The 15,329-nt window shown below is 42.6% G+C and overlaps 1 protein-coding gene across 1 annotated transcript in view; it reads right to left on the reverse strand.

Annotated features, from left to right (window-relative positions):
• Positions 1-15,329, reverse strand: part of LOXHD1 (lipoxygenase homology PLAT domains 1) — a gene marked incomplete at both ends in the record, with an annotated part of 129,367 nt that overhangs the window by 104,368 nt on the left and 9,670 nt on the right. The window contains 2 exons of the mRNA XM_079330659.1: positions 13,830-14,014; positions 14,810-14,890. Coding sequence (XP_079186785.1) covers positions 13,830-14,014; positions 14,810-14,890 — 266 coding nt within the window. The remainder of the gene's footprint in view (positions 1-13,829; positions 14,015-14,809; positions 14,891-15,329) is intronic.

Consider the following 15,329-nt stretch of genomic DNA (forward strand, 5'->3'; position numbering starts at 1 on the left):
CCCAAGGACAGCAAAAGTGACCTCAGTTTCTTCTGGGACTAATGAAAATCTCCCATGATCTTCAGTGTAACTTTATTTGAGCCAAACATGAGCAACTTTCAAAATCTACCACTGAAGTCACCTGGCTACCTCACTCCTCCAAGCAAACAGCCATGACAGACATCTGTGAAAAATGAGTGCTGGAGGTGGGCAGCAAGACACAAAACAGGTGAAGATGAATGCAAAATCTGCTGCTGAACAGTACATGATGTCATACAAGCCCTCAACAGAGCTCCTGTTACTGAACCCTGGGCAGCTGATACTCACAGCTCTGTGCAATTTCTGTATTTCTGAGTCCTGGGCATGCTGCTTCTGTGAAAGGCTCAAATGCACAAGTCTCCTCACACACATTTTTTTTTCCTTGGCACTAATAAAACTTTTTGCACCACAGAATCATGAAATCATGAAAAAGACCTCTAAGATCATCAAGTCCATTCATTAATTATGATTCTTGGTTTGCAACTTTTTTTTCCTTTTGGAAAGTGCCATGTTAAGGGACAATCTTTCCTGGGCTTCCCAGCCAGCTACAGAAATGGATTCTCTCAGGAGCCATGGAATATCACCAACACTGGGTTACCACTCCCAGAACAGATCCCCCACCTCCTCCACCATAATCTGTGCATATTTAGTTGTTCCAAAAGTCTGCAGAGGGCCTGATGCATATTCTTCTGCAGAGGCACAGGATGTGAGAGCAAACCTATGAGGAGTGGCTTTTGGACCATCCCCTGAATTACAGCAATGCTCCCAGGGTGAGGAGTACAAGGGCAGAACCCAAACAGAAGGGTAATCACCTGTAACAATTTAATGAATGTGCTGGGAAAAGGGTAAAAAACTGAGCTGACACCCCTGGCTCCTCATCTCAAAACATGCCACGGCAAATAAAATAATAACGATAAAACTGCAATAAATACTAAATAACAAGAAAGAGGAGAACAGAACTTGGCTCAGATAGGGGAGAAAATGTCTTAATGATTCTCTTTAACTCTTTAGCTTCAATTCACAGAGCTCTAACAACCTGCTAGAGATACACCAACAGCCAAATGTGTTCATTTGTATTAGTAAAGTGTGAGGATGGCAATTTACATCTCCTACTTGGCCACTAAGCTGCTCTAAGTAAAACTGACCCACTGTACTTTGCATTCTTTAATTACAGACCACATTTTTCAAGAAGCTTTGCTTCTTGCACCTCCTCTAGAATATTTAATCTGATGTCAGTGATTAATTTTCCACTCTGCTTTTTGGGAGACAGAAGAACTTGACAAGCTGCAGTGGCTTAACCCCTTGCAGGATAAGGCTTTATGCCTCTGAGGTATAAGGCAGAAGGATGTCTCAATGCATGCAGAACATCAAGGAAGACATGCAGAGAACAAGTCCATGAGGAGCAAGTGACCAAACACAGTGCAGGCAGGGCACCTTGTGTGATTACTGCAGAAACACACCTAGCCAGCAAGGAAAATGCTGGTGAAACTATTTGCCAGGTTAAAAACCTTTAAAGGTTTCTCAGCATGGCTATGTTTCAAATCTGAGGTCCAGGATGGCATCTTTTGATCTCCTGAACACCAAGTGGTGCCAAGGGCTCTGCACACACACAGGGCTGGTCTCAGTGAGCACAAAGAGCCCTGGGCAGAGCTGCCTCCTGAGCCCAGGATGGGCCATCACTTTGGGCTGGTGGCAGTCACAGGGCACTGTGCTAGGAGGGTTTTGTGTTGTCCCTTATAATACAAGCAAGGCTCTGGTGTATGGCATGTCCTGGCATGGCCCTTTTCTATTCTGATGTCTTTCTGTAGGCAAAACTACTTCAAGAGCATTAGAAGTCCTTGGTTTAGGTTAGAGTACATTCCTGCTTCACAAGCCTGTGCTCATCAGGTCTTTTCTTTAATTTTTTCCATCCTAATGGCTCTGAAACTCAAGCCTATCCCCGCACCTGACCCTTAGATCTGCTTTCAGAAAAATTTCAACTCCTCCATCTTCAAGAAGCAAACCCTGAGCCACGCTGAATTTTTGCCAGCACTTTCTCCCTCTCTAAGCAATTTGACATTCAGCTGCAGCAAGGAGAGGAGCTCTTCATGCTGCTCAGGGGTCCTTCTGTGCTCTGTACATCAGCACATCTTACAGAGTGACATGGTGGATGAGCAATTTAAATGGAAAGGGATGCTGCCTCTTAAAAAGACAGTGAGGATTCAGCTGCTAAAAGCATGCAAGAAAAAGCTCTCACTGCAGCCAGGAAGAGATCTGCCATAAGTCAAGTGCTCTTCATTTTGATCATGGGTAGATGTTGTTCCCTATTCTTTAATGGCAGAAGTATCTTTTAAAAAATACCCACTTTGGGGGTTTTTTTGTTTGTTTGGGGTTGTTATTTTTTTGTTTTTTGTTTTTTGTTTTTTTTTTTTTCTCCTAAATCCCAATACATGACTCTGACTTAATCTGTAAAACACAGATCATGATGTTGCCTGGATATTTTTTTTTTCCTGGATGCTTTTCCTAGCACTGAGAACATGCAAAATGCTAATGTAAAAGCTGTGTCTCTATCGAGCAGTGCACAGGCTCACTGCAGCACAGGCACGGGGAGGGGAGCTTTCCTAGGAGCAAAATTAGCAGCTTCAGAGGCACGTACTGCAAGATGCCAAGAGCAGAACAGCCAACAAAAAAATCAGTAGGAAGAGAAGAAGCTATTTTCTCTTGTCTTTCCACTTTCACATTGCAATGCACAAGTGTAAATGCTCTGTGTGGTTACAGCACCTTCCTTTTCTTTACAGTTGTGTGTCTGCATTTGAAGACATTGCCAGGATGCCATCTCTGGGGAACAGTGGGGTGGCACTGATGTGACCCCACTGCATTAATTTAGCAGAGGAGTGGCAGTCAATCAGCCTGTCTGCTAGTGATTAACTCAGCTTCAGCTCTCAACAGCCAAGAGGAAAGGTTAATTTCGCACTGTGAGCTGGAGTCAGGTTCTCTCTGCTGAGAGCCAAGAGGTTTTGTCTGTGAATGTGATGCACTCCTGACACATCCTGGGGGATGAAGGGCATGGGGCTGCTGCTCTCCCACCCCCCAGTATTCCCCTTTCAGGCTGTCCCCGCATCATCCCCCATCCTGGGTGCAGCATTAACCCCACACTGCCCAGGATCTTTTCATTCAGACCCAACACCCCTGGGTGCCTGTCCTGCCTCCAGCTATGGAAAATGCATGGACAGATCCCAGCCAAATCCTGCCACCTGCAAGCTGCAGCTGACTGTCCAGCCGTGTGATATTCATCTGTTAATGTCATTTATTTAGCAATATGATATCATGGTCACTCAAAGCACCATAGAATGGAATTGCCTCAAAAAATTTTGTATCTACTATTATCGGGGATGCATTTTTGTATCTACTATTTATTTTATTTTTATAATTATTTTTATATATATATATATATATATATATATAATTTTATTTTATTTTATTTTATCTTATTTATTTATTTATATTTTTTTATATGTATTTATTTATATACTTTATTTTTTAAATTTATATTTTATTTTATTTTACTTATTTTACATTATATATATTTATATATACTATAAATATATATTATAAAATATTTATATATTATAATTTATATTATTAATATAATATTATTATAAATTATAAATTTTAATTTACATTGCAAATATATTTATATATTATAAATATGTTATTATATATTTATTTAATATTTATTTATTTAATTAATATTTATTTAATATTTATTTATTTAATATTTATTTTATTTTGATATTTATATTTATATTTTATATTATTTGTATCTACTCTTATTTTGGGGATAGTGTGTTTATGTGCAGTCTACCAAGTTTCCTGCAGCAGGAATGTGAGATTTGGGCAGGAAAACTGTGTTTCATTGCCTGGGGTTATCACCTCCTGCAGGGAGCAGTGAGTGCCCAGCCGTGCCTGCCTCCCCTGTGCCTGACCTACCACCGAGCAGGGCAGCAGCATCCAATATCTGGGAAATGTCACAGCCCTCACAGGCAAAGCACACGGGGTTAAAATCAAGGAACTGCTGCAGGCAGCAATGGATCCTTCTCATAAGGCAACTCTTAGCAATTATCCCTGTTTTCACAGCACTACCAAGAGCAGCAGTGTTTGAGATCAATCCTGTGCTGTTCAGCACTGAGCAGGCACGTTTGGGAAAGGGGATGGGGCAAAGGGGATGGGTGCATAGGGGAGAGGCACTGCTACCATCTCTGAATTGCTGCTGGGAAAGGAATACCTCTGTGGTTAGTGTGAAAAGAATTGCTGCTAGAGGGGGAGGCAGGCGCCTGCACCTGCAGACAAGGTACAGTTTCAGCCTGAGCCTGCCACAGCCTTGAGGAGCTCAGGATGGTGCTTTAATGCCCATATGCCTTGGTTCCTGCCTGTCAGACCGAGTCAGGCATTCCAGCCCACCAGCAGCTGTCTGACAAAACCTCTTCTTGATGGAAGGGACTGACTTGTCAAACTCGAGGCTCCTTTATACCACTGCTGGCAGCTCATTCCTCAGTGACAGAGTTCTGGGTCAGAGCATCCTGGAAATGTCAGACAGCCTATGGCTAGGGCACAGAGCTGGGACCTGGCCTCCCAACACACTTGATTCACAGCAAACATTTGAATTTAGTTCTTGTTTGTCCTGGCAGAGAGCTCATCCCACCAGGATAAAACAATCTCTTCCTAGATTAGCTTCTGGTGACCTTCTGGTTGGAGATGTGCTGGTCTTGTACATCCAACAGCTGAGCCTCTGTGGAGGGGAAAACTCACCCAAACCACCCATTAAACTTCTTTGTGGCACAGTAGCAGGAGCCCCAGAGGCAGCTACTCACAGCAAAATACAATTAGAGCCTAAAACAACCCCTTGTGAAAGCAGAGGGGCTCTGCTGGGCTCACCAGCAGCCAGTTCTGTCTCAAAATTGGGTCCTGCTCTTGCACAGAACAATGGCACACAGATAAAAAAGAATTCTTTCTCCTCTCGTTCAGAGAACTGTTGAATTCAAAGGGTTGGTTTAGAGCTCAATAATAATTAATCTCTTTCAAGGATAATTGACAGCTACATTTATTAATGAGCTGTGCCTTTAGAGGTGAGGAGCAGCATCTTTAGCCAAGGGTTCAAACTGGAAATGCAGATTATGAGCACACCTGGAGCATGGGGGTGCTGCAGAAGAAGGATTTGTGCCTGGACAGAGCACTGAGTGACTTCATCTGGTTGCAAATGTTGCTTGTTGCAGGGGCTGGGACTGGCTGACCTTTAAAAACCCCTTCTAGCCCAAAGCAATTCTCTGTTTCTGTGGCTTTTGGCTGTGAGCACCTCTGCCAAAACACAGGGGAGAAATGCTGCAGAGCCTTTGCAAGGCTTTGGGGTTCTGTCACTACAGGCAGCACTGAAGATGCAAAGCTGGCTTGACCCTGATTCAGCATTTCTTTAATCTTACCTGAGCTCTCCAAAAGCGTGTTTTTTAGGAAATATTATTGCTCCTAAAATATTAATTTTTTTTAGGAGTATTATTACTCAAGGAGGCCCCACAGAGGGGAGAAGGAAAGGATTCAAGGAGTACCTGGACAGCTCTCTGGGGCACAGAGTGGGATTTTTGGGACTCTCCTGAGCAGGGCCAGGGTTTGGACTTGGTGTTCCTTGGGGATCTGTGGTGTTTTGAGCTATTCTGTGACTCCCAACACACTTGATTCACAGCAAACATTTGAATTTTGAACATTTGAAAATTGCTCTGTCAAATACTGCATCACCCCAGTCACTGTCCCATTCCTGTAATGAACCCAGCCCCTCGTCCTCCCCACCCAGGCCAGAAACCATGAGATTCACCCCCATTTTCAGCCCTTACATGAAAGCAATGCATGCATCAAAACAGTTAATGTATTAGGATTCAGCCTGGATCATCCCTCTGCAGGGCCTGTGAGAGGCAATCTACCACATGCAGGAGGCTTTGCTTGTAGGATATGCTAAACTGATGTTCCTACTGTGACTTCAAAGTGATGATGACTTTTTGAAGTGAGCTTTAAACGACCTTGCTCAGGAGACAATGGTGGTTTAGTTGCAGAGGCATGGAGCTTAGCACATGGCAACCCACCTTGTGACAGCAGTGCAGAAATCCCTGTTCATCTAATTCTCCAAGATTTATCACTATTTTTCATTAGTTCAGCCCCAGGGTGGGAGCCCATTAAAAAAAAATAATAAAAAGGGAAATATTTCACAAAAGAAATATCTGTTTTCTGCTTTCACCAGATCTGCTGTTATCAAAATTGAAGACAACATTGAAAATATTCTCTTGGGTTAAACACTTTTGCTCAGAAATAAGAGTGAAATAAATTTATGTTATTGTTGAAAATCATATTGTTAACTCTGTACTTCAGTCTTGCTTTGAATAGATCAGAATTTTTTTTGAAAGTTACTTCATTTCAAAATTGAAAGCGGAATTAATTTCCATATATAGACATAATTAGTCAAAATTATCACATGTCTTCAAAAACATGCTGTACTCTCTGTTTTGTATTGGGTACACAGAGATCTATGTACCAGCCACATACTCTTGCCTGTCCAAAATCTTTTCTCTCTATGTGAATTACAAATCCCTTTTTCTGTCCCCTTTCAGGCCTCAGTGCATTTTTTGTGTTTTACAAGTCACAAGTGTTTCTTTTATATTTCTACATTTCAATTTCTCATTCCTTTTACCCATCTTTGGAGAAAAAACAACAGAGAAATAAGAAGTGTGACAAGTAAAATGTCCATAGCTGCCTCATTTGGGACACAGTGACAATGAGTTGGGCAAAGTTTGCAGGGAAAGTAAAGTCCTTGTTAGAGCAAAGGAAGTATTTCTGGTCAAAAAGAAATATCTGGATACTCAGCATGCTAGATAGCATAACAATTTTTTCCCCAGTATTATAAATGGGGTGGTAAGAGACATTATTCCTTCTACAAACCCTGTTTTTTGAATGCTTCACCATGCAGCAAGGCTTCATCCTGAACACAGAGGGTACTCACCATTACTCAGAAGCAAACAACTCACATGTATTTCATAAATATATTTATCTGCATTTTCCTGTGTTGATTATACTCTTCCAGTTTTCAGAGTAAATAAAAATGAATTTTGATGAGAAGGTAACACGTATTAATATTTCATTCCCTCTTTCTCAACTTCAAATAATATAATTTTATTTTTTTTATTTTTTTCATTTTTCCCATCATGGAAGTTTCCAAAAACATGAAATTGTGTGACCTCATTTGGAAACAAGAGAATCCAAGGGTTCCTTTCCAAAACCATTGAGTCCAACCCTTCCCCCAGCCCTGCCAAGGCCACCACTGGCCCATGTCCCCAAGGGCCTTAAATGGATTTTAAATCCCTCCAGGGATGAAGACTCATCCATGAGTCCAATGCTGATCTTCAAGACCAACTTTTTATAAAATGAGATTGCAAATCAGACAGGACACCATCAACTGGCGCTCACATCCCAAATTCTGCTCCTTACCTGAGCTTCTAACATCAGAAGGTTTTTGGGAAATAATTGGCCACAGCTTCAGTTCTGACACAGCCCAGCCCTTAAGGACATGCATATCCCAGGATGGAAGGAAGGATTTGGCTTCTGAGTGAATCACATGCAGCAATGCCTGCTGCTCCAGATGTTTCCTCAAGTCACACCCAGGTCAGTGCTCACAAGCCTTCAAGTCAGCCAACAGCCAACATTAAAACTCTGGAAGTTTGAACTTCCAGAACTGGGAAGCCTTAACCCAAGAATCCTTCAAAGGGGAAAGGAGTAAGCTCACATTCAAAGCTCAAATATATGAATCTTAGGTCATTGTGGATCTAAAGACCTCAGAGCAGGCTAATTCTTGATAATAAACATTTTTCTAATGTTTTTAAAGGTAAGATCTCCCTCTGCCTGCGTGAGCACCCAGGGAATTTTCACCACTTGTCTGGATTTGCTAGGATCCAAACCCCAGCTGCTCATGGGGACTTCTCAGCCTTAGGACATATCCATGCAAACTCTCAGGTGCATCATGTATTGACCAAAAACTTTCCCTTTCAAAACTGCTTCTTGTTCCAGCAAAGCAGAAATGTCATTCTGGCTGTAAAATACCCATCCCTAAATAAAGAACAGCTATATTTGATCTCCTCTTGTAATCTTTTTTTAAAAATATAATAGAAATAATAATAAAAAATAGCAATAGGTGGACAATTTTCAACATATTTAAATATGGAAAAACTAAGCACAATGTAAACTGTGTTGGAAGTCTTCTATCCTCAACACTGAGGTGTGTCACATCAATGTGCTTCTCATTTTCATTATTAACAGACCAAATAAGATTTAACTTTACCCAGAAATAGTAGAGATTAAAGTAGTTCTGCAGTTTGGTATCACACATGAAATTCTGTCCTACTGGGAATTTGCAGCCTTGAAAATATTTGACATGAGTTGCTGTCCCATGCACATTTATAACCCATCATGCCCAATCCTAAATAATTTCAAGGTGCTGAAATTTCATCTGGCCAAAAAGCCAGATGAAAACCACACCTAGCCTCTCAACCTCATTTGCAACAGGCAGGTTGCAATGACTTGACCAAAATTTGACAGGTTTGCATGAGATAAAATTGCACAGGAGAATGAATTAATTTTCAGCTCACTGTGTTCTTGAGCATGATTTTAAGGACCAAGTAAGTGAATATCCCCATCAGCTCACTGTGTTCTTGAGCATGATTTTAAGGACCAAGTAAGTGAATATCCCCATTGTAAATGAATGACTCTGCTTTCTCAGAGTAAAGCATGTACAGAGAATTGTTTGATTAGTGAGAAGTTTCAAGGGAAATCAAGAGCAGCCAATATGTATTTCCCTTGTTCTGAGCATAACTGGAGGTTACACTGCACAGAGCACAGGCTAACCCCAAGCAGTTGAGTAGCCTTAACTGCCTGTGGAAAAGAAAACCCCAGAGAAAAGATGTTTATTGCTGGATAAACAATATGTCATCTAACCTGACCAAACTTCAGCATTTTTATGGATCTGGACAAAACTTAGCCTTGCTAATGTTTTGGTATTGGTTTTGCCTTCAGAAACCCTGCAACCCACATGAATACCAGCTCTCAGGGCTCTCTGCTTTCCAGCCAGGTGATAAAAAGATGTGTTCATCACACATAGGGATGGAGAAAGACACAACCTTGGCGTGCCACCTGCAGGGATGAAGACCATGAGGGAAAGGCCAGTGAGGTCCAGGCAAATGAGAGTCACCATGGGGTGGTGGACACAAGGATCTGTCCACTGAGTGGCACAAATGATTCCTGACCACTCTGCAAGTGTCAAACTATGGACTGGGAACTTCAGTTACTGTCCAGGGTAGTGTTGGAGTCCCCACCCCTGAAGGGCTTCAAAAGCCACATGGATGTGGCACCTGGGGCATGGGTCAGTGTGTAGGGTTGCAATACAGGATGTGGCCAGAAATGTGTATTCTGTCCCCATCTGTTGGAGCCAGGGCAGTGCCCCTGATCTCCTGGCACATATTCTCTTCTAATGGGCCATCTTTAAACCAGCTGGGCAATCATCTTTATCTTCCCACAGCCCATCCTCCCTCCAGGAGATATCTCCTGTTCATGGCCACTGAGTCCCAGTGCCTGGCTGATAAAATTCCATCATCCCACTGGGAGATGCTCCACCCAGGGGAGGAGCCAAGCCTTTCCTACCTATGTAAAAACTGAGATTTTGGACATCAAGGCACCTTCTTTCCACTGGATTCCAGAGGAAAACCAGACCCTTTCCACATCATCCCTGGAGCTTCAGAGGAAACTGCCCCTTCTCCAGGAGCACTGCTCCAGCTGAGCCACATCTGCCCCTGCAGGAGGATGCAGCACCATGGAATGGGACTGTGCCACCACCCTGACTGACTGACTGTGCCAGCTTGGATTCTGACTCTGGCAGGGTTGGGATTGTTCTTTGAAATACTGCATTTCTATTTTAATTTTCATAGTAAAGAACTGTTATTCTTAATTCCCATATCTTTGCCTGAGAGCCCCTTAATTTCAAAATTATAATAAGTTTGAGGGAGGGCGTTTACATTTTCCATTTCAAAGAAAATCTTCTGCCTTTATTGGCAGACACCTGTCCTTTAAACCAGGACAGTCAGTGTGGACTGAAGGAAATGGTTGGACTCTGATCCTGGGGGGACTTTTCCAACATAAAGAATTCTGTGATTCCACAAACTGACTCCTGAATTTCACGTCCTTTTATACCTTCATTGGGTCAGTAGATCTCCCAGTGCAGCTGCAAGCTGTTGTGAATGCACCCCCACCACTTTGGCAGGACATCAGACACCCTCAGAGCGATCCAAAACCGGCAACACTCAAAGGAAAACCTGGCTCCAGTTTTGAACCTGCCCCTTGCATGAAGGCTCAGCCACAGCCATACAATCCTAAGGCTTCATAAACTCAAATGAAGCAGCATAAAGCTGAACAATAGCCCTCTCTTGTAATTAATACCTGTAGTGTAAATTAATCCAGGCTGCCAATGGAAGCTGCTGGTAAATAAGAATCTGTGACACTATCCCTGTAAAAGGCCCGTGGGCATATGATGCCATGGATGTGAATACAGGGAATAGAGGGTTATTCAAGCAGGAACACTTAAGATGTAACCTGTTCTCCTTGAGAAACACGTGGCATTCCACAGGGAACTTGACAGGAGGCATTTTGTTCAGGTAAGTGAATGCAATCACTCAGGTCTCTGCAACTGCTAACTAAGACATGTATGGTAGTTCCATTTGGATCATGAAAAGTACTCTAATTTTGGGGTTTGAGTGTGTGTGTCCATTTTTTCCACTTTATGTTGACTGGTTTTTGCTACACATTTTTTCTGCATTTTTAAATTATTCCTCCTGTTTGTTTGTTTTTTGGGTTTTGGTTTTTTTTTTTCCTTTTCTACAAGAATTCTCTCTCTGGCCTATGACTCTCACTAAGAAAGAGGTTTAGCCTGCCCATAGTTTAGTGAGTTTTGGCATAAGCACCTATAGCCCCCCTTCAAATAAGCTTCAGATGTCTTTTCAATGAAGCAAAAATATAACAAAGAAAAGGAGTCTATTTTTTTCAAGTCCACATCCTTCCCACACAAAGCACAGAGCAGGTCCCAGCAGTGACCTCCAGTTCAAAAGAGGAAGGTAAATCCTCATGACAAAGACGGGAAAGTTCTCCAGGAGAAGATCAAAAGTTGAAGATGCTGCAGGAAAGGGAACCTGGAGGAAACTTGTTTGATTACCTCCAAAAACATTCCTGACTGTGACAGCAAATGAAGCATGAAAGCAAAGCATGAAGCTAAGTTTGGCAACAACAGAGTCTGAGTGGTTTATATAGAAAAACTGAAGAAATAAATCGATTGAAGAGGTGATTGAAGAGATACAGCCAGAAAGGAGAAGAATATGGCACTGAACTGCAAAATGAGAACACAGACTAAGTAGGGAATTACTAATCTTTCCTTACATAAACTTACATAAATTTTCATTATCCAGGGGCCTAGAAAATATTAATACTCAAAGAGTAAACATCAATATTTAATCCACTGGAAAAAAAATCAAAATAACCTAAAACCCAATCAAATTCAGGGCAAATGACTTGTATGTACAACAAAAATCATATCGCAATCTCTTTCCAGACCTTTACGGATCCGGAGGGAGGCAAATTAATTCAGATACATTTACATTTGCAGCTGACGGTTCACCACAGCAGTCTGGGGATGTTTATCTTTCATTAATTATGGTTCAAGGGGAGCTGCAACCTGAGATAGCTGAGCTAACCCTCTCCTCTTACAGATCCAGACCTGCCACCTGGAAGGTGTCCAAGCCTTCGCCCATGCCTCTGGCCCCAGCCCAGCTCCCGCCTGTGCTGCTCAGGAGCGGGGTTTATCCCTGCTAAAGGTGCTGAGAGCTGATGCATTCCTGACAAATGCCTGCCTGGATCTCTTCTTTCACGCTCAGGAGACAATCTTACTCATATTTATGCCGGGCCAAGCACATGGAGAGCAGCTCATGTGCATCCCAGAGCCACTTCTCTGGAACAGTGAGCGCTAGGGACTGGCTGTTCTGCTTGGGAAATGCAAAGCAGCTCCAGCAATCTCCTTGGAGCTACACTCTCCTGAACCAGCTGAGGTTTAGCCCACGAGTCCCTTCCTGCTGTGAGACAGGTGTTGAACAGGATGGAGGAAATCACACACGTTCCCTTGAATCATCTCTCCCAGGCAGCGGCAATAATGAATTTAGATAGGGTGTTGTGTCATTTAAAGATCTATTAAGATTGAATGGTTGACTTCCTCCTCGAGGGAACCTCTCCTTAATTGTACATTGCTTTGACTCATACACTGCTTTCTCCAGAGCCCTCCTGCCCCTTGAGTGTCCTTAGATTCTCCATTTCACAAATCAATTTGAATTAAAAAAGCAGCAAGATATTTCAACATATGCAGCCCCAGCAGTAACTGGGTGGGTTTTTGGCAGATAGCATCTCCAGACATTATCTCATTCCCTTGTGGAAGCCACCCTGGGGATGTCTGCGTTTTTAAAATGCTCCAATATGTATTTCTTGTCAATGAATATTATTTGTGCATGCCAGCTCACATGCAGAATCCTTTAATGATTACATATTCAACATACCAGCACTCTTTTGGAAGGTTGTATCTCAGTAGTGCAAAATTGCTCAATGATTCTGGGTCAGTCTAGTGTATTCTTTCACTGTTAACATGACCTCAATAAAAATAACAATACTTTGCCCTACTAGAGCATTTATCAATGCTCACAGCACTGCTTAAGTATGGCAAGAAATTGGTTTTACCAAATAATTGCTTCTAAGTGGTAATGTCAGCAACATTATTGCAGAAGGTCTACTAATTATGCTCAATAAGATTAGATCCTAGGAAAAGCACAAGTTTTTTTCTTTTTAGCACCTAACCACACAGCTCTCTTTCCCAGCAGACCTGTGGCTGGTGGCCTTCACTTCCACACCCAAAATTAGGCTTCCAGAAAGGAGCAGTGCCCTGGTGAGTCTGTCAGGAAAACACAACTCTGCTTCCCCATTGGCACTTGCAGATGGAGTGCTGACATCCCACCTGAGGCTGGTTTCCTGGCTCCTCTTTCCCACCTCGATCACCTTCCCACTCACATTACATGCACTGCACATCACCTCATGCCCAGCATGCTGCTACCAATTTGAGAGTACAAGTCAGGTGTGCAAGCTGTCCTGGCCTCGTTTCAACATCATTTGCTTAAAATCACACTGAAAAAAACCAGGCACACCAGCTCAGTGTGGGTGTCATACCCACATACAGCAAAACCAGCGAGTTACAGCAAAAGCGTTGGCTCCTTTATGGAAATTTCCTGCAGGACATCACCAGAGACTGGAAACACTTAACTTTATGGACAGGACTGCAATCATGCTGCCTCTTTTGGTAGCACACAGGGGTACCAGCTAAATCTTCCAGGGTAGGATGTCTCTCATCTACAGGTAGTATTCAATCAAATTTAATGTTGTTATCACAGACCCCTCAGTACTCGACGAATGAGTGGAGCTTCTTCAAGCAGTGATTTATCCCACCCTAAGACATCAGATCCAATACTGGAAGAAGAAATTATCCTCTGGAGACACACTGCATCTTCCTATATCTCTCTCCACTGACTATAAAGAAAACTTAAATTGGCTAAGACAACACAATTACTTTTTATATGATGAGACCATCTCAAAGCAACCCCATCCTTTCCTACAAGGCACCGGAAAGCCAAGTTGTTTTTTTGTTTTTGTTTTTTTTTTCAAACCCTTACTTTTGGGCACATCCATGGGATTCAGGCTGCCAACGAGGTCTCTGACATACAGTCCATCCCCATCCTCCTTGCTCAGCCAGTTGTTGCAGGGGAAGTAGAACCGGAGGTGAGGTCTGTTCATGTCGGTCACGATCACCCGGTCGAGGAACCACCCTGCGTTCAGCCCCGTGTTGTCATGCTCAATCCTAGAGGAGAACAGCCCTGTCTTAGTGTTCTGGTTGAGACAGCACTGTAGTTTTGTGGAATATTATATACTAAGCAAGGCTAGAGCAGCTGTACACATGATTCCCGTTTACGGCTGTCTATCCAAAGAGTTTCAAGAAACTAATGTGCTTTTTACAGGGTGCATTAAAAATAACAACCTTCCATATGGGCAGAGATCACAAGTGAATCTGTGAATACTTTATCTGCACGGAGATGCTAACAAACATACCTGCACCTCCAGTTTCATTCAACATATGCATTCATTCACTTTGCACTGCATATCTAAAATATAAGGGACTCCCTTCCCACCCAGTACCCCTCCTGCTCTATTCTCCTCTTGCATTGTTTTAACAACTTCTTCCCAGCTTTCTTTGTACCACTTACTAATTTTATATTTTGTATCAGTTAGTCAGACAGTGGTTAAACATAATAATTATCATTTACATTACACTAAGTTAGCAAAAGTAGATGGCAAACCCCATTTACCTCCATTGGGACATAAAACCAGTTCTAAACATCTTTCCCCATGATTGCATTTGACAGAAATACAATTCTTGGTGGGGAGCATGGATACTTATAAGCAATACCGTAGGTGATTTCACACTTCAGTTCAAATCTTCGGCAGTAAACAAGCTTTTACCACCCCTTAACTTCACCTTGATGGGAGCACGTTAAGAAATAATGAATAAAACATGGCAATGCTTAAACATCTACAGCCTGTCATCCTATTAGCACCTCACAGAGCAGGTGCTGTGGTAGCAGCATTGTGCAGGTACCTTATTTTCTTTATTTGTCCAACGTTATTGGTTTTCACTCGGAACACATCTGTTTTGCTCCTCTCAAAGGCCGTGCTGCTCCTGCAATGCACATGCATCAAAAGGAATGGTGAAAAACCAGCAGCCTTGACAGCAAGCACGCAAGTGCTAGCGTTTAAGGATAAAGAAGTGTCATTCCTAATGCTGCAAAGAACTAGTTTGCAATGCCCTCTCCCCAGGGACAGGTTTTGGATGCTCTAAGTACTGACATTCAGCAGGCTTTTTTTTTCCTTCTCAGACTCCAAGAGTTCTTCCAGAAGCTGAGGCAGAAGCTTTGGGGGAAATGCAATATACTTTTAGTCTCGGAGTCCCACTCTCAGACATGTCCTCTCCTGTCATCCCAGATTCCAGGCATCAAGCTGACCTGCTCCTGGTGATGGAGCAAAGGGCTCCAGCAAGTTCCCTGTGTGGCCACAGATCTGTGCAGAGCTCAGCCAGAGATAAAAGTATCCAACCACATCCAACTTTCCAGACCCCTCTC

The sequence above is a fragment of the Erithacus rubecula genome, assembly GCF_903797595.1.
Source record: "Erithacus rubecula genome assembly, chromosome: Z".
NCBI classification, from domain to species: domain Eukaryota; kingdom Metazoa; phylum Chordata; class Aves; order Passeriformes; family Muscicapidae; genus Erithacus; species Erithacus rubecula.